Source organism: Cryptomeria japonica, chromosome 9, assembly GCF_030272615.1.
Source record: "Cryptomeria japonica chromosome 9, Sugi_1.0, whole genome shotgun sequence".
Classification (NCBI taxonomy): Eukaryota; Viridiplantae; Streptophyta; class Pinopsida; order Cupressales; family Cupressaceae; genus Cryptomeria; species Cryptomeria japonica.
In genome coordinates, this window is record NC_081413.1 from 301747911 (window position 1) to 301774039 (window position 26129).

The 26129-nt window shown below is 39.4% G+C and overlaps 1 protein-coding gene across 1 annotated transcript; it reads left to right on the forward strand.

Annotated features, from left to right (window-relative positions):
* Positions 1 to 9468: 9468 nt before the first annotated feature.
* LOC131858379 (uncharacterized) lies at positions 9469 to 25642 on the forward strand. The gene is made up of 3 exons (XM_059211608.1): positions 9469 to 9544; positions 24198 to 24274; positions 24503 to 25642. The coding sequence occupies exons 1-3, from the start codon at positions 9469 to 9471 to the stop codon at positions 25640 to 25642; spliced, it is 1293 nt and encodes a 430-aa protein (XP_059067591.1).
* The last annotated feature ends 487 nt before the right edge of the window (positions 25643 to 26129 follow it).

Here is a 26129-nt window from a genome sequence, read left to right on the forward strand (position 1 = left end):
ACCTCTATTAACCAACTATTAACTATTAACCCTTACAAATGAAGATCTAGAGCTCTATATAGAGAGCTCTTTTTATTTCAAAGGCTCAAATTGATTTACAATCAATGGCTAGGATTACAAGATTGTTACAACAAACTCCCTTAGCCAATGAGAAAATTACATTTCATGAGTGTGGACCAATAGATGTCAGGGGTAGGTGCCTCAAAGTTTTTGCCATCACTGGTGAGTCAGGTACATTGAATTTGGACATGCTGATGTGGACCTATCTAATTGGAGGAATAATGACTGGGATGCCACCTTGTCTGGTGCTTGCTCGTATCTCTTTTGATACTCAATTTGGTGATGCTGAGAAGCTAACTTTGATTAACTCTTCTGAAACTATCTGCTTCTTCAACGTACCCTTGCACTGACTTTGGTTGATCCTCTTCCATCCTTGATGTATTCGATGAATGATGTACCTCTCCTTGACTCTTCTGTGTTTGATGATGCCTCCTCTTGATTTTGCATAATGGTGATAGGAAGTCATGGTCAAGTCACCTTCTCTAGTAGCTCATCTTGCCTTGAAATGTTTATAAGATCTTTCTTTTTGACATCCTGTGGTTTCTCCATGTGGTAGAATGAGGTCCTTGAGGATGGGCAGCTTCATCGCTTGCAATTCCTTGAACACTTGAAGTCCTTCAACTTAGTAGCACCTTGAGTCCTCTCTCACGCATTTGGAGTGTCCTTGATGATGATGAAACTTGAAGAGGTCGCCCTTGTCTTGGCCTGATCTTCCTCCATCTTGATTTTGCTGACTTGCAAAACAAACAAAAGATGATTAAGAATACATGATATATTCATTCTAACATGATATTTATCACCTTAAATCATCAACAAGAAGGCATTAGAATGAAATTCGCTCAGGACCCTCTCCAAGGATAGGACCTATAATGAGATTCGTTCTGGACCCTCTCCAGGGACGGGACCTATAATGAGATTTTCGCTTTGGACCCTTTGGAAGGGTCAGGAATGAATTTTGCATTTTGCACAAATTCTTCACTTTCTCATCATTTTTCTTTACTTCAATTGTCTCCAACGCATGATAATGTCCTAGTTGAGGTTCCAAGGCATGAAATTAGTCCATTTTTGAAGCAAAAGGGAGGGTCTTAGGAAAATTCGCTCTGCACCCTTTGGAAGGGTCAAGAGCAAAATTGGCATTCTTAGGCTCAATTTACCTCACATAGACTTCATTTTCAACCTTACTTTACCAAGATCAAATCATTCGCCTCCAAAATTGCTTAGGAATAGGTTTCGCTCAAGGGCCTATGCAAAACATTAGACCTCCTAGGAATTTCGCTCTAGACCCGCTGGAAGGGTCAGGAGCGAAATTGGCATTTTTGGACAAATTCTTCACATTTTGTGACCACAACTCACTCAAATGCATGCCTAAGGATGCCTATAAGTTCAATCCACCTCAATCAACGCTAGGCTTGATACAAAATTGGGAGCAAAAGGAGGTTTCAAGAAAATTCGCTCTGGACCCTTTGGAAGGGTCAGGAGCGAAATTTATTATTTAGTCTCGATTCTATCATTTCCTTTGCTCCAAATCACTTCTCAAGGCAAGTATACACCAACCCTCTCTCAACCACGCCATAGGAACAAAGATCTTGGTCTTCAAACAAGGAGTAAATAGAGGTTTAGGAAATTTCGCTCTGGACCCTTTGGAAGGGTCAGGAGCGAAATTCTTCCTTAGGCTCAATTCACACTTCTTTTCTTTCAAAACACCTTAAACTTGACTTATCAAACCTCCTCTTATCATGATCAAGTCAATTCGCCATCCATTTAGCTTAAAACAAGGTTCTTTGGGTGCATTAGGTGAAATAGGTAGTCCTTCTAGGAATTTCGCTTTGGACCCTTTGGAAGGGTCAAGAGCGAAATTGGCATTTTTAGGCTCAATTCTCATTCAATTTACCTTGGACTTGTCTTTTCCACCCCTACCTTAGCATACTCAAGCCAACTTGCTCTCAAAGTGATGTCCACTCAATGCTTTTGGTGAGGGAATAAGTTCTTTCGAAGGATTTCGCTCTGGACCCTTTGGAAGGGTCAAGAGCTTAGAAGAAATTTCGCTCTGGACCCTTTGGAAGGTTCAGGAGCGAAATTGATGTTTTAGGCTCAATTTTCTAACTCTTTCAAGATCCACAGGCATTCTTCTAGGTCCCAAATCACTTTAAGTCATTAAGATTTCCTTAATCACACCATAGGAACAAAGAGTTCGACCCAAACAAGGAGCAAATAGGTGTTTTAAGAAAATTCGCTCCTGTCCCTTCCAAAGGGTCAGGAGCGAATTTGATGTTTTTGCCCAAATTCTCCATTTCTTCATGTTCCAAGTGTATTTATCTTCTTCAAAGACGCCATGGGAGCAAGGTTTGTGGTGCAAATTAGGACCAAGAAGGGAGATATAAGGAAATTCGCTCTGGACCCTTTGAGAGGGTCAGGAGCGAATTTTGCATTTTAGTCTTAATTCACATCCCTTTTCACTTGGCTTTATCTTAAACTTGACTTTTGAATCATTTCTTTGCCATGCATGACCACCATTCAATGCTTCTAGTGAGGAACTAGGTCATTTGGGAAATTTCGCTCTCGACCCTTTGAGAGGGTCAGGAGCGAAATTTGCAATTATGCTCAAATCCTTGACTTCCTCATCACTTGACTTTGTTGTACACATCAATTCTCTTTCAATCACGCCATAGGGATAAGGTTTATGATGCAAATTAGGGCCAAGAAGGGAGATCCAAGGAAATTTGCTCTGGACCCTTTGGAAGGGTCAAGAGCGAATTTGAGGAATTAGTCTTATATATCATTTAAACATCCAAACTTCACCCTCATTCACATTGTCTTGGCCTTAGAATATGCTAACAAATCACCTTAAGGAGGCGCCTAGTTCAAAATGTTGGATCAAAAGCACATCCTAACAATTTCGCCCAGGTACCCTTGGAAGGACAGGACCTAAAGAGGAATTTCACTCTGGACCCTTTGGAAGGGTCAAGAGCAAAACTCATATTTTCACTCAATTTATCCTTCATTTTACTTATGTTTTGACCTTGGTCCATGCTAAGAAGGCAGCCTAAGGGTTTTCTTTGCTCAAATTTGGGATCAAAACGCAACTATTGACTAGTTCGCTTGTGTACCCTTGGAAGGTACATACCCCTCTAGGAATTTCGCTCTGGAACCTTTGGAAGGGTTAGGAGCGAAATTGATTTTTTTTTGGCTCAAATTCCTCATAGAACTTCATCTCACTTGGTTGCAACTCACTTCAAAGGTATGCATGGATCAACCTTGCCTCAATCACGCCAAAGATTTTGACCTAAACAAGGAGATCAAAGGAAATTCGCTTTGGACCCTTTGGAAGGGTCAGGAGTGAAATTGGCCATCTTGGTCAAATTCCTAACATTTTCATCATCCAATTTTGTTTGAATACGCTCACAAGACATAAATAGGTCATTTCTCATTTAGTCAAGGCGTGGAATTAAGGATTTTAACCCATGTTAGAAGCAAGAGAGGTTTTTAGAGAAATTTGCTAGACCCTTTGGAAGGGTCATGAGCGAATAATGCTCAAATTCTTGACCTTTTTCTCCAAATTTCCAGGCCTAAGTTTGTCCAAGGCGTCTCCAAGGGTGAATTCAAGCTTATTTCCTCCCAATCCATGCCTTAAAGTGAAGGTTTTGTCCAAAATAGGAGTCAAAAGGGAGCTAAGGAAGATTTCGCTCTTGTCCCTTTGGAAGGGTCAGGAGCGAATTTTGCATTTGTGCTCAAATTCTTATTCAACTCTCAAGTTTTCAAGTCTAGGCTTGGTCGTTAGGCCTTTTCCATGGATAAATTTGTCAGTTTCACATCAATCAATGCCTAGAAGTAAAAGAACTTCATCATTCATCAACTGGACCAATCTCAAACCCTCAAAGGGAAGAATCCTTGAGAACACCTGCACACATACCTCCATTCACTTCCTTAACTCAATGACATAGGCCTCATAAGGCAAGATTCCTAACGTGATACAAAGACTTCCTCAAAGTCAATCAAGACTCAACCCTAGAAGCAAGACCCAGGCCTAACTAAGAGGAAACTTTCAACAAAGACCTTGACCTGGATCACTTGCTGACCCATTTGAGCCTAAGCAGACCATCCTATCCTAATGAGCTCACTGGCAACTCTCCAATGCAAAGATTAATAGCCAAGAACCTAAAAGACCAAGAAAACTAACCCTAGAAAGCAAAAAGTAGGGGTCCCCATTTGCAATGGGGCGATGTGTGAATATGTCACAACAAGTGGGAGCGAAGGTTTCCTCATAGTCTATACCTTCTTTCTGAGCATAGCCCATGGCTACAAGTCTAGCCTTATGTTTATCTATACTACCATCTTCTTTATACTTAGTTTTAAAAATCCATTTACAACCAATTGCTTTCTTACCAAGTGGTAGATCAACAAGCTCCCAAGTATTTTTTTTCATCAGAGATTGATACTTTGCATCCATAGCTTCTTTCCAAGGCTTTGATTCAAGTGCCTCTGGAACAGTAGATGGCTCAAAAATTTCAGCAACTGAAGTCATTAGTGCAAAATTTACCTCATTACGAGCCATGCTATGAGTCCTCGGACCTAAAGTTGAAGTGTTTGGAACTCTATCTAGCTTTGCATCTCGAATGGTACTAGTATACCATTTTGGCAATGGTTTTGTGATATTGATGGGTGGTGATTGACTATCAACATTCCCATCATTTTTACCATCCATGTTAAGTATGGGAGCACTGTCTGAAGTAGGTGATGATGCGGGAGGAGAACTTGACTCACTCTTCTCATCAAATATTACATCCCTACTAATGTATATTTTCTTTGTGTTAAGATCCATAAGGCGATATGCCTTAGACTCACTAGTATAACCAAGAAGAATACATTTCATGGATTTTTCATCAAGCTTCTTTCTTTTTTGTTTAGGAATGTGCATATAAGTAGTGCATCCAAAAGCACGAAGATGTGAGATAGAAGGCTTCACCCCTATCCATGCTTCTTCTGGAGTGATGCTATCGAGGGCTTTGGTTGGAGCACGATTTAGAAGATAAACTGCAGTGTGCACAACTTCAGCCCAATATGCACGCTCTAGTTGTGAATCTTTCAACATACTGCGGACCATCTCCATGTTGATGTAATTTCTCCGTTTTGCAACACCATTTTGCTGGGGTGTGTATGCTGCAGTTAGTTGATGTTGAATGTCATTTTCCTTCAGATATGTGGAGAATTCGGTGCTGGTGTATTCCCCCCCTCGATCTGAGTGGAGGGCACGAAAAGAGTGATTCGTATCTTTCTCCACCTGAGTACAAAACTCTTTGAAATAGGAAAAAGCTTCATCTTTATGCTGCAAACAAACACCCACATTTTTCTTGTATGATCATCAACAAAAAGCTGAAAGTACTTGTATCCATTGTGACTAGGTGGCATGGGACCATACAGATCGGCATGCACCAGCTGCAAAGTTTGGCTTGCACGATGCTCACTGGGATAGAAAGGTGCTCTATGTTGTTTTTCAACAATGCAGCTAGAACAAATTGCATTGGATTTCTCAAGGGATGGAAGCCCTTTGACCATGTTATTTTTACAAAGTTGCAACAAATAACTAGTGCTTAAGTGACTGAATCTACGATAACAAAGCATGGAAAGATCATTATCCTTAGTCACTAAGGCTTGATTATGAACAATTGTATCAAGCCTAAACATTGTACCAACCTTAGTAGCACTAGCAACAACCTTATCATTTTTAGACTTATCTATGATAAGACAAACCTTTTTATCCTTAGTTGAATCAAATTCAATCCTAAGGTTATGATCAAGAAACTGAGTAACAGAAAGAAGATTTTTGGTAAGTCCTGGCACATACAAGACATTAGTAACCTTGCACTCATGTATTCCAAACTTCAAAGAGATTTCACCAATACTTTGATGGCATGAGTGGTATCATCTCCAAGAGTTATTGTACCGTGATGGGGTTTCAATGTGTGAAACCACTACTTTTGTCTAGTCATGTGATTTGTAGCACCTGAATCCACATACCATATAGAGGTGGATTGTGAACGATCTTCTGAAGTGTGAGCTGATAGCACTTCTTCCTCGTCTAGAGAATCATCTGCTTCAGCAACATTGCTTTGTTGCTTTTGTTTGTTCTTTTGCTCCCATTGTGGTTTGCCACCTTGAAATGGCTTCTTTGGAGGTGGTTTATTGGAAGATCCTTTGTTGAAGGAGTTGTACCAACAATTTTTCACATTGTGCCCAACTCTATCACAGATTGGACACTTCTTTTGAGGTCTGGAGGAATTTCCAGATTTGGGAGGTTTACTGAACTGCTGCATAGGCTTCTTTCCTTTATGGCGAGTAGTCATGGCATGATCCTCCTCATGTTCGTGCCTTGGAGATTCTTCTTTTTGAAGTAGATTCACCAACTTCTCAAAAGTGGGTGTTGTCTCAGTGACATTCAAAGTTGTCACAAAGACTTTATATCTGGGAGGCAATGCCTGTAGAACAATAGGCACCAAAAATGCATCTTCATTCTTTTCTCCCAACGCTTGTAAGGAAGCTCTCAATTTTGCAATCCTTTTGAGAAAGGATTTTAACTATTCTACATGCTTCATCTTCAGACTATGTAGCTGACTTGGCAAATTCAGGATCTGATTCTGATTCTTTGCCTCATACACCGTGTTGAGTTTGTCCCATGCATCTTTGGCTGTGGACGAATTGCGGATGAAGGGATGGACATCATCAGACACACTGAATAAGATGATCAATTTTGCCTTTCTGTCGGCTTGATCAATTTTTTTCTGTTTATCGACATCTGTCTTATGGCGTGATGTGGCACCACTAACCACATCCCAAACTTCCTCAAACTCGAGTTGAGTTTTGAGTTTAGTCTTCCATGCGGAATAGTTATTCCCGTGCAACAATTGGGAATTTGGAAGAAGAAACTTGGGAGAACTGGTTGCCATTTTGTTAGCAAAAGTAAGAAAAAAAAAATAACACCCCCTTAAAGAGTGGAGAAATGATACAATTTTGTTTAAAGCACAGCCTTGCAACCCTTTTTATATATATATATATATATATATATATATATATTTTTTCACATCTGATAAATGCTTGGCAACTTCCTATTTTAGCTATTAGTCTAGTAAGGAAGTATTATCACGTCTCTCCTTTGGCCTTTACAATATAGCCTAAAACTACAACTTGAACACATTTTTGCACATGAAGATGAAAATAGCCTAATTCAAATACACTACATACCAAATACCAATGTGTTTCCATTGGATGAGATTGATCATCTATCTTTGCATGAGTCGATACAAAAGGAACGACTCCTAAAGCAGCTTGTAGCACAAAACCAATCCAACACCAAAGTCACTTAGTCGCCGAAGTGTCTCCTTTGCTCAAGCTATATCTCTCACAGTGAGAGGTCTAACTTAGAGAAGTTCGAAGAGGAAAATCTGTCGACTCGTTGCAAACTCTTCTTGTATCCTCACAATATTTCCTAAATGGAATATGTATCCTAACTACTTTCGTGTTAAGTCTTGAATAAGCTTCAGCAAGTTCATTTAAGTTATGGTTTGTTCTTCTTCTTCTCTTGGTGGCCCTTCTTTAGGTAGGAAGGGGGGTCTAGTTACCCTTGGTGTTGATTGTAGCAGAGCTCTATTATCATTTTCTGAATGATTAGAAGTGGCATCCCTCCCATTAGCTTGGTTGGGTCTAAGAGTGCTAATTGTGTTGTTCATATTTTGAAGAGTTTATAGGAGTAGTAGTGTTGTCCTCTCATTTTCCTCCACAAGAGCTTGAGTTGTTTGTTCGTTGTGTTCCATGAAAGCCCTTAATTCATTTCCCAATTGTTCATCCATTGTATTGTTTTGAGTAGAGTTGTTGCCTGCTGCAAGTTTCCTTCTTTCTCTCTCTAATGCCCTTTGAGTTCTTTCGCTTGCTTGCATTTACACTTCCTCTTGATTCTCAGGTTGGCAGGATCAAGGCTCTGATACCAATTGTAATGTCCTCTTTTAGGTCTATTCTTAAAAATAATAGAATTTACTCAAGATATAGTAGTATTATTAAGTATTGCAATCTATATAAATGTATTGATATTCTTGATTGATGGTTAATTGATTGTGGACTGTATTTCTGACTTGCTGTCCTGAGTCGATGGTCTGAATTGTTTGCTCTTAAATCTTTTATTTCTTAGTTTCTGCTCTGATTTAAATCTGATCGTTCCTTCTTGCTGTTCTAGATTTATACTCTCCTTTATTCTCATATTTCTTTATGTTGATCTCCTTATCTGCTATTCTTCCTTAATTCCCAATCAGACTCGATTCATTCCCCAATGATGACTTCCCCAAATGAATTCGTCTCTCCTTTTATATCTTTTATTGAGGGGAAAAGTCACATCTTTTCATTACTTCCATTGTCCTTGCAAGAGTTGCATCTTTTTAAAACTGGATGCTGCCTTCATTTAATTTTATTATAAACTTGGTTGGCCCTCTTGATATTTAATTCCATTCGGCCTCCTTTGAAATTATCTAGTCAGCCCTTAATATTAAATATATATATATATATTTTTTTTATTTGCCTAGGTATTTGTATTTATTACTGCTGTGATTAAGGCAGTGTTCTTTTAGGCGGGGGCATTGACAGGTGCCTAAATTCAAAAGTGCTGAGTGTGTTCAGGGTTGCACTAGAAAGGCATATTTCAGAATGAAATACCTATATGTTTTGGCATGCACTTGACAGGGGGGAATGAGTCTAGTTTCTAGAGCTCAAAATCAGTACATAGGCATGTGCCTAAGGATTGCAGATATAATTTCATAATTTCAAAGTGTGCCCCTTTATAAAGAAGTTTGTTTAATATAGAAGTTCTGAGATTGACACACTTAGGCGTGCGCCTATTGTGTTGATGTTCACCTCACAAAAGAGAAATTCAATTTCCGCATGCCAAGTTTAAGCTGTGCACAACTATGAAAGCGTAAGACTGATTGCTATATAAAGATAAAATTCTACTAAGGGGTGCACATAAGGCTGATTGACATATAGAGGTAAAATTCTACTAAGGGGTGCATCTGAATATTGCCAACCAGCTATTGTAACAAGGAGGTGCAGCTATACGTATAAGACAATAACCCCACAAAAATTTGCTTTGGGTCCATGTTTTCCATGGATGAAATTTGTAAAATATTAATATAGATATGTAATTTATAACCATATGACAGTGTGATGTGAATTGAATTTGTTTTTTGATCTATAAATGAAAGAAAAACTACTTATGACCTTTGTAAATTCAGTTTTATGCATTTTTAAATATTATTTTACAAATTCATGTGTTTTTTTTAATGTTCAAGGATTTTGTTGAGTTTTTACCACATTCTAGTTATTCAGTTTTTTTTGGTTTGTTGAATTTTTAGAATATGCGTGGAGTAGTAAATGGCAAGAACCCAACCATTGGCAGTTGGAAGGCCAAGTAATGGCAGTAATGGAATGTACAATTTTGTAACCACATGTAACTTTTTTGTACATAAAGATTCAATCCTTTATGTTGTAGGATGGATAGAAAAATAGTCTAGGAAAAATAGTCACGGGAATTCTCAATCTCACCCTTGCTATCTGTAACTTCAATTTTTGTCTTGAGTAAAAGTAGCACATTATTGCTAGAAGTCTTCTGTGCATTCGAATGTGTATTGGTTAATTTTGTTTCTGGTTTCCTTTGCATATTCAATAATTATGTGTTTCACTAAGATAGGATTGTTCCCCAGACCACCTGGGTTCTAGATCATTATCACTGTGATTTGTAAACATGTTTGAAGATTCTACCAATTTATCCTTCAACTAAAGATTTAATTTATATCAGCTCAATAAACACTTCCTAAAACCAATTAACAAGTCTAATGCTTAAATAAATCAGTCTAGTACAAAGATCTTATGTAAACAATATGAAAACTAATGGAAAATGACTGAAACTAGCAAATGCAGGCATGAGATGGGATTGAGCTTGAGAGCAACTTATGGTGCACAATTCAACTATCTCCCACAGGATCTGCTGTTACATTTTCCACTTTTGACAAGCTTTAAATCTTTTCCGGGATGACAGTTTCTTATCTTAATTAGGGTCTTGAGTAACCCAGTGGATGTTCTAAGATTTTAAAAACTTGACGCATGAGAATGAGAGCTGAATCCCATCCACCTAATCCCAAGTAGACATGAGTGAAAGAAGAGGCACAACCCTCATAGCGTATCAGCATATCTCCATCCATTGAAGTTGGCCTTCAGTTATTCTCCAATATTATTTTGCAACATTTGGAATAATCTTATATTATGGTTTATTTTGAAGCGTCTTCAATGCCAAAGAATCAGTGTTCTCATCATATAATGCATTTAAGTGGATGGAGATGCCCATATTTAGCACACATCCCTTAAGTTAGTTATATTGAGTAATTAATTATATTAGGTAATTTACAGGCCTGCATGGGTTTAGTGATTCATCCCTCCATTATATTATTGGGAGAAGGTCTATATAAAGAGGCGAATATCATTGTAAGCATATATGTTGAGTATGATATCGTGTTTTGGATCTCTTAGAGATATAGTGTGAAATGGCTTCTTCCCTAAGGAGTATTAATTTGGTTCTAACCTACCTTAAGGGTTTATTCTATTTCCACATATTGGATATTAAGGCATCTTTGTTGGCATTGGATTGTCATTGATGTCAACAAGAGAACAGTTGCAGATAGGTGAAGCGCATAACACACAAGAAGTGCATGACACACAGGTTATCGCATGTGCTGTGGAGTTGCAAAAGAGATGTGTTGCAGGTAGAAGAGGAATTGGGAGGCACAAAGAAGTGATTTCAAGTGTGCAGTGGTGTACACAAGGCGGTTTCTTGTTCTATGGGGATTCCGCAGTGTGTTTGATCCATCGCCATTGATGTGTGCAAGTTGTAGAATTCAAAAATGTCCAAAAACCCTTGGTTCTGCAATTTTTGGTGAGACCGTGCTTTTCGGCAAGACTCACTTTATGCTCAGGCGGCCTGGTGAAGTCTTGCCGATGCTATTTGTTTTCAGCATGACTTTGTTTCGGTGAAAGATTTTTCACCTCTTATCAGTCTCTTTGTGTTATACCGATATGGTGTGACCCCGCGGTGAAAAGCCTCTTATCGGCCTATCGCATTCAACTGCAAAAGTGGAAGTTGTTCTTGGTTTCAATTCTTGGCCGACCTACGATCTCCGATAGTTGGGCCCACGATTGTCCGAGCGTTTGCAGATGTCCTGTTGGCTATCTCTAATTGGTTCACTTGGTAGTGATGTGTTGTGTGGGACCCGTGGCTATGTGGCTGCTGCGGATTTATTCTCTCAAGTTGACTATTGCGCTATCGGGTCAAACCGGAAGTAGCACCCATTCTGATTGTGTTGTTCCTTCTTTCCTATTTCCTCCAACAACTCAATCCTTCGATGTGATGCTGTGTTGTGCGGTTGGATGGTTTGCATGGTCCTGTTGTGACCATTTCACACATCGCCCCATTTAAAATGGGGACCCCCTCTTTTTGCTCGTTTTTTTTGCTCGCCTTTCGCTTTGCTTTTTAGGGTTTTGGTAGTTCGTCAGTTGTCTGGATTAGGGTCAAGCCTTAGGGTTTACTTTTCGATCTTTTCAGGCCAGAATCCAGTCAGTCTTGAGAGTTTTTTTTAAGCTTCCTTTTGTAGGATGCAATTTTGAATGGAATGAATTCGCCAGAATGGTCTATTTTCAATTGGAATTTTGAGTGCAGAGTCTTAATTTGTCTAAGTGTTGATGATGAAATTGCGAATTTTGTCCAATTGAGTGATTTTGACCAAATTTTGAGTTTTTTGATATTTGATCCTGGGCATGAGGAATGATTTGTTTTTGCCTTGTGAAGTGATTAAACTTGTGAAATCATGATATTTTGGCCTGTAGGAGCAAAATCGCTCCTGTCCCTCAGTGAAGGATCGGAGCTCGTTTTCAAAAATCTTACTATCTCCGCAGGATCAAGATGATTTTTCAAGTGGAAGTGGTAAAGAAAGGCGTGATCTTTCCGTTGAATATAAATTGAAGAATTTCACGAACACGGAAATGCCTCAGGAGTCAAAATCGCTCCTGTCCCTCAGTGAAGGACCGGAGCTTAAAATCAAATATTGCTTTGTCCTTGCAGGATTTTAACAACTTGACGATTTACAAAGGTCCAAGGAGATGTGTTTTATCAAATGAATATAACTTGAAGTGCCGTCGTGAAGAAAAATGAACCAAAAGGGAAGAATCGCTCCTGTCCCTCAGTCAGGGACCAGGGCGAAATCCATTGTAGCTCCCGTCCCTCTCCCAGGGACCAGAGCGAAATCCTTCATAGGGCATGTTCTGGGCGAAGATCAAGCAAGTTTTAAGTTTGAAGGCAAGAAAGGAGGTGATTTGAACCCGTTGAAGACAAATTGAAGATTACCAAACACCAACAAGGGACCCAAATGCCCAAGTTCGCTCCTGTCCCTCAGTCAGGGACCAGAGCGATTTTTGTCTCAGACAAATTTCTTGCCAAGTTACAATGAATTCCAAGGCATGGATGAGTGAAACGAAGCATTACAAGACCATTGAAGATAATTTTTGAAGTTAGCAAAGTGAGATGGAGCCTACAAGAGCAAGACCGCTCCTGTCCCTCAGTCAGGGACCAGGGTGATATAATGATTATGTTGCCTTTTCTTCAAGTTCAAACCACTCCAAGTCAAGGTGAAAGGTGGCAAGGGCGTTTCGAAGCGTCTCAATCAAGCACGAAGTTACAAAGACCGCTAAAATGAAGGATTTGCACTAAAATACCTAAGTTCGCTCCTGTCCCTCAGGCAGGGACCAGAGCGAAATTCCTATAAAGGCCTAGATTTCGAAAGTTTATCAAGTATTAAGTGGCCAAGAGGGATCAAAGGACTTCATTTTATACAATGAAAGCAATGGCAAGTTGATGAAGGCAACCATAGGCCCAGGACATTGAAGTTCGCTCCTGTCCCTCAGGCAGGGACTAGAGCGATATCCACCATATTTGCCAATTCATGTAAAATTCATGCTAAGTCAAGGTTTTGCGAGGTCGCACAAGGTCTAAGGCGTCTTAACAAGATGATATGCAAAGGTTTCGAACGGCAAAAAACCATCAATTGAGCTAAGGAGATAATATCGCTCCTGTCCCTCAGCCAGGGACCAGGGCGATTTGCATAGGATCATTCATTTTCCTTCAAAATCAAGACAAGGCAAGGATAGGCAAGATCAAGGACGCCATTTGGAAGGCGATGAACAAGAAGCAAAGGTTAGAAGTTAGCAAATTTGAGCCAAGACACAAGGATCGCTCCTGTCCCTCACCAAGGGACCAGGGCGATAATCTTCCAAAAAATCAAATGCGCCTTGTAGAAGTCAAGTGAGACAAGTGTGGAATGAAGAAATAACATTGTTATTCGCCTTATGATGGAGATTTGAGATCTAAGAAGCGAAATCAAGGAGAAAACACCAGGATCGCTCCTGTCCCTCTCCAAGGGACCAGGGCGATATTTACTAAAACACTTGTTATCCTTCGAAGATCATGACAAACAAAGTTGCAAAGGGTTTGAAATGTCGTTTGAAAGGCAATGAACGAGGAGTCAAAGTCAAGAACGAAGAATTTCAAGTAAGAACATAGGGATCGCTCCTGTCCCTCTCCAAGGGACCAGAGCGATATCACCTCAAGAGGCACTCATTCACACAAGCAAGACACTCAAGTTCAAAAATCCTAGCAAAAATGCCAACTTCAATGTAAGGATGAAGATTTTGAACGTCAAAGGCACAAGGATCGAGACTAAGTTGATGGATCGCTCCTGTCCCTCAGTCAGGGACCAGGGCGATAAGGTTTGCATTTTTCATCTTTAAATTTTGGCGCTCAAACACATTTTGAATTTATTTAAATGCTAGGAAAATCGATATTTAATTGAAAGCATTTAAAATTTGCACTTGATCATTAATTAATTATTGCCTTGTAAAAATCGAATTTATTAATAAAAAACGATGGCATTTAATAATTAATTATTAATTATTAATTTAAAAATTAAATGGAGCGCTTGGTATTAATTGGTTTATGGAAGTCGGCCTTGTTATTTATTTAAAAAATCATTTTTAATTGCCTAATTTTATCAAGGTCGGCCTAGTGGTAATTGAGGTGTGAGCGCTTATAAAGGAGAGGTGAGAATCGTTATTTTCACATTATCATTTTACCATTTCACATGCGATTTGAGGAAGACAAAGGAGGGTGCGAATTGTGTGTTAGAGTGCGAATTTCATTTTCAAGCAAGGTGGTGCGAATTATTACCCAAAGGGGGTGCGAACCTTAGTTTCCATTTGAGCGAACTTGCCAAGGATATTGGAAGATCACGTCAAAGACTTGAAAGGTGGCGAAGTTGCTAATTTGAAGAGAAGATCACGTTAAAGCCATCTAATATCAATTTTGCCTAGGCGAATCCATTTGTTTTGCATTCTAGAGTTAGCTCTCTAGTGAGGTATGGCGGTATGGTTTTATTGTTTTAATTTTGAACGTTGATCGTCATAGCTTAAATTTTGAATTTTGAATTTTGAATTCCCCTAGCTCAATCGTTTTTAGGAAATGATAACTCAAAGACTTATCATGAAGTTTCCTAAAATTAATCTAATCTATGATATATATTGCAAGATCTAGTTTCTCATTATGAAATGTTGTGTAGGTATGGCGACCTCGAAGGCGGGAGCATCCACCAGTCGTCCAGCTCTCATGAAGGAAGATCAAAGGACCGAAGAAGTGGAGACCAAGATCGTGTCGAAGTGGAACAACATTGGAGATACTAACTTGGGCAACTTCAACATGAAGAAGTTTCGAGATGTCCCTTACATTGGCAAGCCATCACCTGTCGCCTGGAGGATTATTGAAAGTGGCATCATTAAGGCGGCCGGCTTCCCTCCAGCAGTACAGTGTCATGAGTTGATGATCGAGTGTGCTCGTCATTATGATCCTCAATCCAGAACGATCGTGTCCAAGGAAGGAAACACTTTGGCTTATCTTTCAGAGGAAGCTATAAGTGAGGCTTTCCATCTTCCAGAGCACAGAGATATGGTCTACAAGAGCATAGAAGGAGCCAGGTCAATGTACGAAGATGATCCAGATGCGTGTCTAAGCATCATTAACAAGAACTGGTTACTCAAGAGTCGTCCTCGCCTGAGTAAGGTACCGAACACACCACACAGGATTGATTTCCAGGAGGAGTACAGAGATTTGATTACAATGCTCAACCGAGTCACAGGTGCACCTCAAGCCTTTTATTTTGAAAAATGGATGTTCTACTTCATCCAGGTGATAGTTCAGGGTAAAGGAACAATTCATTGGGCTAGAATGATTAGCCACTGCTTGGACGTACAGTTGAGGAGACTCAAAGCTACCAAGTCCTTCCACATGAGTTCATACGTCATCTATGCCTTGATCAGGAGTTTCGAGTACGCAGGACCACCTCACAGAGGAGTGATTGGAAGAGGACCAGGCGAGGTCAGAGTTTGTGATTCCTATGTCCACTTGCATCATCCGCCAGGAAGCAACTACAAGTTAGTTAATGATACCTTCACGATGAACATCACAAGGACGTTGCAAGGCGGGATTCACAACAGATTATCTCAGGATGCACAGGAACTAGTAAAGAGGTACGGTGCTTGGTTTATCCAATTTCCGAAGTTTACTTATATCAGAGTTCATGGATGTCCTTCACTTCCATACATGTTGCCAAGATATCCGACAGACAGAATTGTGTTACTTGAGGTAACAAGACAGTTGGCAGCTTATGCGAAGGCATTCAGACACAGACATGGAAATGGAGTTCCGGTACCTATCATATTGGGCAATTCAGTTGAGGTATGTCCTAATGCTTTAGCCATGGATGACGCAGAGAAGGAGTTAGCTTTGTATTCTTTTTCATCCTTTGCTTTGAGAGAAAGCTTCGATCCACATGGGTATTTAGAAGAGACAGTCGGTAGGAAGTTTAAGCATGAGTACCAAATTGAAGATTTTATGATGAATCTCTTAGATGATCTTGAAGTGAAACGAAAAATGCATTCTAGATTGCCTTTGGATTTCATCAGGAAATGCAAGATTTACAGAGTGGCCGACCAAGCACAGGACAGTGGCAGACATCTCCAGTCATCCTATGATCGAGAAAGCAAATCAGTAAGGTTAGATTGGAATGAGCCCGAGGTCGTGGATTTAGACGCTTTGATGGCTCCAATCTTGTCTTGTACTCGCAGATGGGTTGATGTGCAGCATCAGAAGTTGAGAGAGCAAGGCATAGCTATGACTTTCACTTTGGAAGAGAAGCCAGCCGAAGGTGGAGCTAGTGTAAGTGAAGGCAATCCTAATCCTATAAATTCAGGTGAAGGTAACCTTCGATGTGCCAGTGAGGGCAATCTCCATCCAAGAGGTTCGAAGAGGAAAGAAAGATCAGAAAAGAAGGAATCTTCCAAGAGGAAGCAAGGAGTCAATCGTGATCGTTCATCCGGTACATCTTCTAGACCAGAGAAGAGGACACTTCAAGTAGAAGAATCCATGGAGTCGATGGTACAGAATGATAGGCAGGAGGAAGGACAGGCATTGCAAGGGTCACCAGATGGATCTCTCTAGGATTATGAGTTAGATGAAGATAGAGAAGGCAACGAAATAACATCTCCTCCCAGACAAGAAGAAGTAGTGCATAAGGAAATTCAAGTTCAAGAGACAAGATCGGCCATCCCAGATTGGTTGAAGGAAAGATTAACCAAGGTGATCGTGATAGAGGACGAAGATAATGCAATTGATTTAGAGAGCCTTGTTGGACGTTCTCACGAAGTAACAGAGAAGAGGAAGGCTACCAAGATGTCCAAGATGATTCGAGATGAGACTGGATCCAGAAAATTACAGATAGCTACACCGGCAGTAGACAAGTACGAAGGTGAGATCCTAGCAGAGGAATATGATGTAGAGACATTTGAGCTAGGTCCATCCGCAGCTGAGCAGACACTAGATGATGCCACCGATTCATTTGAGGCATTGAAAGACAAGCTTAGAGAAGAAATGGAGAAGAATAGAAAGCTTGAGAGAGAGGTCGGTGCATGGAGGACATATTTCAGTCATCTCAATGAACCTTTGGGACGTCAGGATCCAGCGAGATCACCTATACAGGCACTTCCCCTTCAATCAATTAATGAGGCAGAAAGATTCAGGAATATGGTCCAGCGTACGAGTACTTGGATGGATAAATCTCATACAGTTGCCGTGGAATTTATAACAAGGATGATGAAGACTATTCATCAAGCTATCTAGGTTCTTGAGATAATCCACAATTTGATGATAACAGTAGCCGCATTCGCTCATACCAAAGATGTTATCATTCCTGTCTTGAAAGTAATTAGACACACATCAAGGAAGGTCTTAGCGCAGGAAAAGATCATGGATGGAGGACCTCACAGTTTGCTTCAATGGTCAACCTTACTCCATATGAAGAGTGTTTTCTTTGAGGACATCAGTACTAGATGTAGCCAAGTGGAGGAGGTGATCAATCCGATCCAGGACAGAGTATTTGAGGTACTACGTACCATTCTTGGCAGGAGGATCGAAGTCGAGACAGATGTGGGTATGCAGGAATTAGAGGATAGAATCAAGGTCATCTTTTGTAAGGACACTAATGTCACAGACGAGCAATATGATCAGATGTTTGCCACCATGCTCCTGATTGAAAGAACAAAGGAACTTGAATCTTCATGGGACGCAGCTCTTCTAGATGCATTTGATCAGGTCATCCATTTGGAGGAAAATATGAAGAATCTTCCCGAGATTCCAATTGCAGAGATCGAAGGAATCGTATCAAGATTCATTGCATATGCTAAAAAGGAGCATTGGAAAGGGAATAAGATTCTAGATGAGAGGTTGTTATAGATGACATGGCATCTTATTTGTCATTGGTCTATGTCTCCTAGATTTTCGTGCCAAATTTATAATTGGCTATGCATTTAATGTTGTGCAATAAAAGGGGAACTATTTGTAACAAAACCTAATTAGGGTTTAGGTGTCATGATCTTGACCGTTGATCTGCTTTCAATCTGGACCATTCATTGTAATTGAGGATGCTATTTATACCCTCATTTTCATTTCATTTGTAATAGAATAGATTAGAGAAGAGAGATAGTTAAGAGATTAGAGAGAAAGTTTGATGTATTAGAGAGATTAGAAGCAATTTTTATTTTTGTAGCAAGATTGAGTTTGAGGAAAGGAATTCAAACAATTGTTGTATATGATGACTTTGAAATCAATGAAATATTGAAGTTATGGTGTTTTGTTGCAACTTTCTTGGTTATCTTCATGGTTGTTCAATTCATTTGAATCATGCTCAATCAAAGTAGTGTGTTAATTTGAAGGACATAGTGTGAGACTTGATCTTTGGTAGGATTCGTAATCCAAACCACTAGCTTCTTGCTGATTGTGGGAACGCCTTGCGTGGTCGACTGGAGATATTTGAATCACTTAACCTTCAATCATTATTGTATCTTGGATATGTACCTTCGTGGTAGTGTCTTTGATCTTTGATGCATTGAAAATCATTTGTTACCTTAGAAGATCGCATCAATTTCAATTGAGTTGTTATTTTATGGCGAAATTGAAGTTGGTAGAATCTTGCCAAGTCTTGTCCACATGAAGTCATTCTTAGGGTTAGATTAGATTAGACCTCTTGCAAACCCTATCCTTTTGTTATTTTTTGAAAAAGCTTCTTAGTTTAGTAAAATTTCTAGCTTTCGGAGTGTAAGACCCCTTGAGGATACAGCAAATCACATCATACCACTGGTGCTTGTCCACACGTAGAGACCCTACTAACCAGAACATTGGAGTCATCCTAACTGATCCTTCATGCGAATCTTCAGCAGTTAGAGACTTTATTCAAGAGAGGATAAGATGCCCTTAGGTATTTTATTCTGTGTATGATGGTGTACAAAATACACGTCAACAGGTCCCCACCTCATCCGTGTGTCTGTTGAAGTCTTGGTGGCAGCAGTTGAATGGTCCACGTTGGTGGTGTCTTATTCTTGGGGGACCCAAGTGCCAAGTAGGAAGGTAGGGTAGCGGAGTTAGCCTTAACTAGCTCCTTGTTTTAATTGCACAATCACACGCCTATGCAAGTTGTTGATCTGGTCAAAGATGTGGTCCATTTATGTGGGGCCTGTGGTAGAGTTGCGACATTGACCTCCGTGTGCAAGATCATCTAATCACGCTATCGTGCGATGATCTCGACAGTCCATTTTGAAGGTGACAAAAAGAAATAAAGAGGAAAATAACAATATCTCTTAGTCTCTTCGCCAAACCATGACATGATGCATTTCGGGGAATCTTGTTGGGACGTGTTGATTTGTCCATGCAAGTTCTGATGTGTTTGTACAGGACCCACTTTTCCGAATGCTCTAGGGATCTGCGTGGAAGATATTTATTGGTCCTGGTGTGTGGATGATGTGGCTGTGTGGGGCCCTTGTGTTGTAATGCTCCCTTCTCTGCTGTGATTAGTTCAGTTGGCCGTTAGTTGATTTGTCCACACAAGTTTTGATGTGTTTGTACAGGACCTACTTTTCTGAATGCTCTAGGGATCTGCGTGGAAGATATTTATTGGTCCTGGTGTGCGGATGATGTGGCCGTGTGGGGCCCTTGTGTTGTAATGTCCCCTTCTCCACAGTGATTAGTTCAGTTGGCCGTTAGCCTATTTTAGAGGCCCGTAGGCTAGTTGGGGGCAGAAATTAGGGTTTCCTATTTTCTAGGAGGATTCTTTGGTGTTTTCAGGGGGTGTATGTGGGAGTTTGACAGTTTGGATTCTGCATTCCTATTGGGTTTTCAGAGAGCTTCAGGATGGTTGGACATGCAACCGAATCTGAGGACTTTTCCAAACTTACTTTTTTTAGTAAGTTGCGACGACTTCTCAAAATATGGTTAAAATGCATTTAGACGCACTTAGTATTTTTAGCAGTATGCTTTTCTTAGTAAATGCTTTTTTTAGTGAGGGTGAGGATAGTTTATTTTCTGGGTTTTTTGAGAGCTTCGCAGCAGCGTGACATGCATCTCCATTTGTTCACTTTTGGCAGACTTACTATTTTTTTGTAAGTGACAATTGTTTCCTGGTTTGTGCCCTAATGGAGTTTGGAGATACTATTTTAGTAAGCACTATTTTAGGGTTTCAGATTGAGCCAGTGCAGCACAAGCTAGTTTTAGCAATCCAGCTTGACATGGTGTTCCAGTAATTCAGTGCTATTTTTGGCAGGGTTTTTGCAGCTCAGTGCAGTGGCTATATCCGACAGGGCAGTTCTTTCAGCTTGATCTCCCATACTCTTGGAGCTTGTTTCGGCAAGTTCAATATTTGATGGAAAATGATGTTTTAAGTTGAATTATAACTTAAGGCAAAAATGGACGATTTATTAAAGGGATTGCTTAAGTTATATTAAAAAGTCATTTTCTCAATTATGTTGGGCGAATTCATGGTTGGGCAAAAAAATTTTATAAGCGAATTATTAATAAGGCAAGTTGGACGCCTTAGAAAGAAATATGTTAATTTTATGAAATAGTTCACTTATTTACTTTGGACGCCATAATGCACTTTATTGATATTTTTTATTAAATGATTTTGGGGAAAAAAGAAATGAAATGCAAATAACAAATTTGAGAGAATTGAATGTGCATTTGGGAGTGAATTTGAATTTGAATTTGGAGCTTCAAAAGCTATAAATAAGAGTGTTGGCCTCATGTTTTGGGTATCCAATCTTGTTATGATAACGAAGTGCTATCGAAATGCCATTAGACTCTTACTTCGAGGGATGCATACCTCCTAGTGCCTCAGTTTTGTGCTTGAAAGATAGTGCCTAGTTGAATGTATGACTGTTTCTCATCCAGAGGAGCAAATTGGGCTCAACGTTGGTGAAGATTTGTGTGGTTTCGGAGTGTTCTTGTTGCTGGTCGCGGAGTGTGCTGAAGTAGATTCCGCGTGCTAAAGTAGATTACTGGTCGTAGGTCTCAGTGTGTCATTCTCCTCGTTTTGGGTATTTCTTCTATCTCTCTTTTTGGTTTGGGCGATTCATTTTGTGAGTTTGTAGAGTCTAAAATGGTGTTTTGGATTTTATTTTTGCAAAACCATACCCTAGCTGGTCGTACTATGTGGCTGAGTGCTTTGGGATGCGTGCATAAATTATCGGGGTCAGTTTGCCATGTTTTGTTGTCCTAGGATTGATCGCCTACCTCCTAGTGATCTTATGCTTTCAGTTTCATGTCATTTGGTTAAGAATTGAGCAAGTTGTGACTGTTTTAGTGGGATGTGGTGTTGTTGGTCTGTGTGTTTTCAGCGTGCTGGGAGTATATCAGATTTAGAGATTTTTGATTTTGGAGTGTCTTTCTTGTGTGGAGTTGGTTTTAGAGTGTGTGGGTTCTTTGGAGTAGAGAGGAAGGTCCTGGTAATTGTTTGCAGCTGTTGGTTCTTCATTCTTATCTTCTATGATTCATATTGTAATGCTGGTAGTAGTACTAACAACAATTTCTATGGATCTTTCTTAGACCCACTGCAAAGTGGAAGAGGCTGGCCTTGCCGCCTATCTTTTGGATAGTGATTTCTCTTAATTTGTAATCCATATTGTGCATTGTAAAGCTGGTTAATAGTACTAACAACTATCTAATTGGATTATTGCTATTAGTCCCATTGCATAAGTGGAAGAGGCTGACTTTGTTGCCTATTTTGAATATTGTAATACTGTCCTCCCGCTGCATAAGTGGTTGAGTTGATTGTAATTTCATTTTAGTCCTCCCGTTAGATAAGTGGTAAGTGATTGTTCTTCAGTTTCTTGTATTGTCCTTGGCTAGTTTACCGCCAAGTGATCTTCAATATTCTCCATATCCCGCTGAAAAGTGGAAGGGGCTGGCTTGCCGCCCAAGTATTGTAATCAATTTCAGTTTCTTGCATCTAATGATCCTCTCAACACTGTATGCTCTCACCCTCCCAGATTGGGCTCTTGGTGATCAAAAAGTGAAAGGGTTACTTTCAGCATTTCCTTTTTGCGCAAGTTTGATTATTCTAACCTTAATGGGTGAATCTTGTTGTGATTATAATTGGAAATAAGTTGAAAAAATTAAGGGGGATATTACATTTGTGTGGTGGCAAAATTTTTTTCGGCAAGACCTCTTTTCCCTTTGGCCACTCTTTGTTGCTACACCAAAATACCTCCGCTTTGGTATGATAATAAAACTGTCTTGGTGACAAGGATTCCTTTTGGTGTAAGTTGGTTTGTCGGTACAAGTATAATTGCCTCTTGTCGGTCGGTCCTAGCTATAGCGATAAGAAGGCTCTTCGCTGTAATGGGAGATGGGTCTGGGTAAAATTCTACAAACATCAGAAATTAAGAAATCGACATGTCTTCCTCATCACCAATGAGGTGTCGATTGTTGAATGGTCCATGTGAGCTGTTGACCAAGGTTGACTTGATGACATAGAAGGATGTTGAGGACGTGGAACACATAGGACAAATGAATTCCACTTGGATGAAACAAGAACAAAGCTCGAATGCAGAGAGGAAGGATACCAGATCTCTTCGGTCAGTTGGAGATTGTAAAAATTAGAAAATTTGTATGCAAAGAATAAATCAGGTGACAGAGGGAAAAATCTAGTGCACACAAATAACGCCGAGATTTGTTGAGAAAAGATGGAAATAGCTAGTCAGTGTGGACAGATGGTTGCAGATCTGTAACAATGAGACAAGATTTGTAATTGTTGGAACTAACTGTTTTTTATTTTTCTCTTTTGGAGGGAAAACTCGTGGATTCAAAAATTGAAAAATAAGAAAAGTTCAATGTGAAGGTAAGTTGTGTAAGAAAAATAGTGTTGTTGGCGAATAATATAAGCAGTTCTGAAAAACAAAAAAAGTAAGAAAGAATAGAAAATAGAGCATTTAGCAGAGACAGGGTTTTCAGTAGAGGAAGAACAAAAGTTAGAAGGCAGAAAGAATTTGTTAGTGTTACAAAACACATTTGTAACAAGATGGTTTATTGCATTTGTTAATCGGATATCATTGTAATTCTTTGAGTGGGTGCTCGGAGCAGGGGTAGGTGCTCCTTTGATTTGGTGCTTATAAAGCTAGAGGTTGGTGCCTTAAATTTTGTAATCAGTTTATCATTGTGAGGCTGGATTGGAGCAAAGCAATAGACTCCAACAACTATTCTCACTGAGGTTTTTGCCACATTGGGTTTTCCTCATATATCTTGTGTCATGTGGTTTTACTTGTGTGTGTGTTTCTATCTTATCAGTATCCTTAGCATTTGCACACTTTTGGTTTTAAAAGTTATTGAATATCATTGATTCACCCCCCCTCTCAGTGATCACTTGTGTTCATTAATCTTGGCCCACAAACATCTCTTTTATGCTCTATGATTGAACTTCTATGTTGCATTGTTTCCATAAGTCTAAATGTGTTCATCAATCTTGGCCCACAAACATCTCTTTTGTGCTCTATGATTGAATTTCTATGTTGTATTGTTTCCATAATTCTAAATTTAAATTTTGCAAGGCTAACAAATTCTTAAAGGTGCTTGTGTGTGCTGTGGATCTCATCGCCTTAGTGATTATTGCCAACACAAGGAAAATATCATTTAAGTAATGATTACTCATGGAAATTGGTCATCATAGAGATAAATATACATGGATCGGATTCCCATAAAAATTTAAGAGACTAATTAATTAACCAAAAACTAGAATTTAATAATGGATTCATAATTTGCGTTCTTGTTGTTGCCTAGAGTCTCTTACAGTATAGTATTTTCCTTTTGCCACATTATCTTTTATATCTTACTTTTTATAATGCCCGACAGTGGATATGAGCTGATGGCTGACCTCTATGAAACTGCTATCGACTTTGTTACAATCAAAATTGATGTCGTATATAAACCTAGAAAAGTGGTTGCATTCCAGTTCTAGATGCTTAAAATATGGCAGTTCAACCTTTTTTTAGGACTTGTATCTATTTCTTACTTGACATTGTGACAACAGATAAGTGGTGAAATTTGGGGAAACGTTGCCCCGTCATATGCATTGGATTAATGAATAGAGAGTTCATAAAATTTTAGACTTGCATTGTTGTATTTTTGTTTGTAGTGAATATTGATGTTGTATGTCAGCAGCTTTTAGTCTTGCCAGTTTTTATCACCTGTGGGTGCATGCCAAGAACAAAAGTTTGTTACACGTTATATATTGCCTTCCAATAAGATATTTATGTGTTCTGATCTTTTCCTTCTATGCTTAAAAATTCAGATATTTATTTGTAAGCTCCTTATGTTCTTTGATATAAACAGCTTTGAAATGGATGCACCTACTTAACATGAAATTTTGCTGGGGATAAAATATGTTTGACATGCTAATTGATATTAGCTTTGTCATTCATTGCTTTATGTTGCTTACAGACTGATGGTTGGTTTGTAAATGCAGATGAAGAAGATCGAGCAATTGTTGCTGCCCATGCAATCCATGGAAATAAATGGGCATCCATTGCAAGGATGCTACAAGGAAGAACTGACAATGCAATCAAGAACCACTGGAATTCCACTCTAAGACGCAAATACCTTGGAATTGACAAGTGGAAAAAGGAATTGTCTTCAAGTGGGTCTGAAAAGATGAAAGAAGATTACAGTGGTGATATGGAAAAGAATAAGCTAATTGGAGACGACAACAGTGCAGATGGGGTTGTTAATTCTCTGATAGAAGACAGAGGTGAAGTTGGAAGTCCTGACTTAATTTATCCAAAGAGGGTACTAGAGAATATGCCAGATAAGGCAGATGACAAGAATAGGGAAGGGGGTTATCTAGATGATAATGACCAAGCACAGGCTGCCGAGCATAAGCCTGAAGCCAAAATAAATGATAACCTCATTCGTCCAACTCCCAGATTGAGTGCATTTACCCGCTATAGCTCAGTTGCAAATCAAACCAAGATTGCTGAAAAATCCATGGAATCCAATGTTTTTGTGTCTGGACAAACTACAAGGGTCTCTCCATTTATACACCCCTCAACACATGATAAACCTTATTATTCTTGTTTGACATCTTGCAGTCCACCTATATATCCAAATCAATTATTTGCTGGTAGCTTTCCAGGAGTACCTAGCCACTGTGGTCGTGGTTGCTGTGGAACTCAAACTCAGAGATATGAGAATTCAAATCACACACAAGGCTCTTTGTTGGGCCCGGAATTTGTTGAGTATTCAGACGCTTCTGTTGCATCCTGTAGTAACTTTTTGAATTCTTCCAGCCTGAACAGAATGGGTGGAGTGGGTATTGCATCATCTGAAAACTCCACAGAGAAGAGCATTTCTGTTGCTTTACATACAACAATTGCTCAGCTGATGATACCTATGCTCAGGTCTCAGACAGAGCAGTCTCAACAGAATAGCATTGAAAATAACATACACTTTAATGCCAGTAAAGTTGGTGATAGTTTAGTGAGCATGATGCGGGAACTAGTATCAACTGAGATCTCAAGACATACGTTGGCAGCAGTCCAACTTCATCATTTAGGGGAACAAGCAAAGAGACCAAATAGTTAAGGCTTGAGACATATGCTCTACACTTAATGGAAAATATCATAACTAAATTTCTGGTACGCATACAGCTTATATAGACCATCTGGGCTATAATCTGTGAACACAATAGGTTCCTGTGGGGATTAGGCCATGACTTTGTGAACACTATCAAGGAAGAAGTCTCAGAATGCTGAGTAATACTGGTTAAAATTGTGAAAGGGATTAAAGTCAGGTGTAGAAATATCTAAACAAAAACAATAGCGACCGCAATAGAAATTAGAGTTATGTTTAATGTTAGAATTCCACTACTGTATAGTTGAGCCAGGTTATGCTTCTGTTCAGGTCATCCTGTACTCAATTGTAACATTCAATGATTCTCCAGCCTTGAGGCAAAAATAAAATTTTCATCCAATCAAGCTCAAAACTTTGCTGAAATCAAATGAGGAGACATTACTCGGTGTCCCTATTGGTGAACTCAATAGCCGGTTTGGATGTCCTTAATATTTATCTT

What these genes read in the sequence shown, in the direction of transcription:
- LOC131858379 (XM_059211608.1), top strand. Translation starts at nt 9,469, where the DNA reads ATGGCAAGAACCCAACCATTGGCAGTTGGAAGGCCAAGTAATGGCAGT. An exon ending in GTACAATTTTGTAACCACAT is followed by an intron (nt 9,545 to 24,197) that starts GTAACTTTTTTG and finishes TTTTGTTTGTAG; the next exon opens with TGAATATTGATGTTGTATGT. An exon ending in GGTGCATGCCAAGAACAAAA is followed by an intron (nt 24,275 to 24,502) that starts GTTTGTTACACG and finishes TGTTGCTTACAG; the next exon opens with ACTGATGGTTGGTTTGTAAA.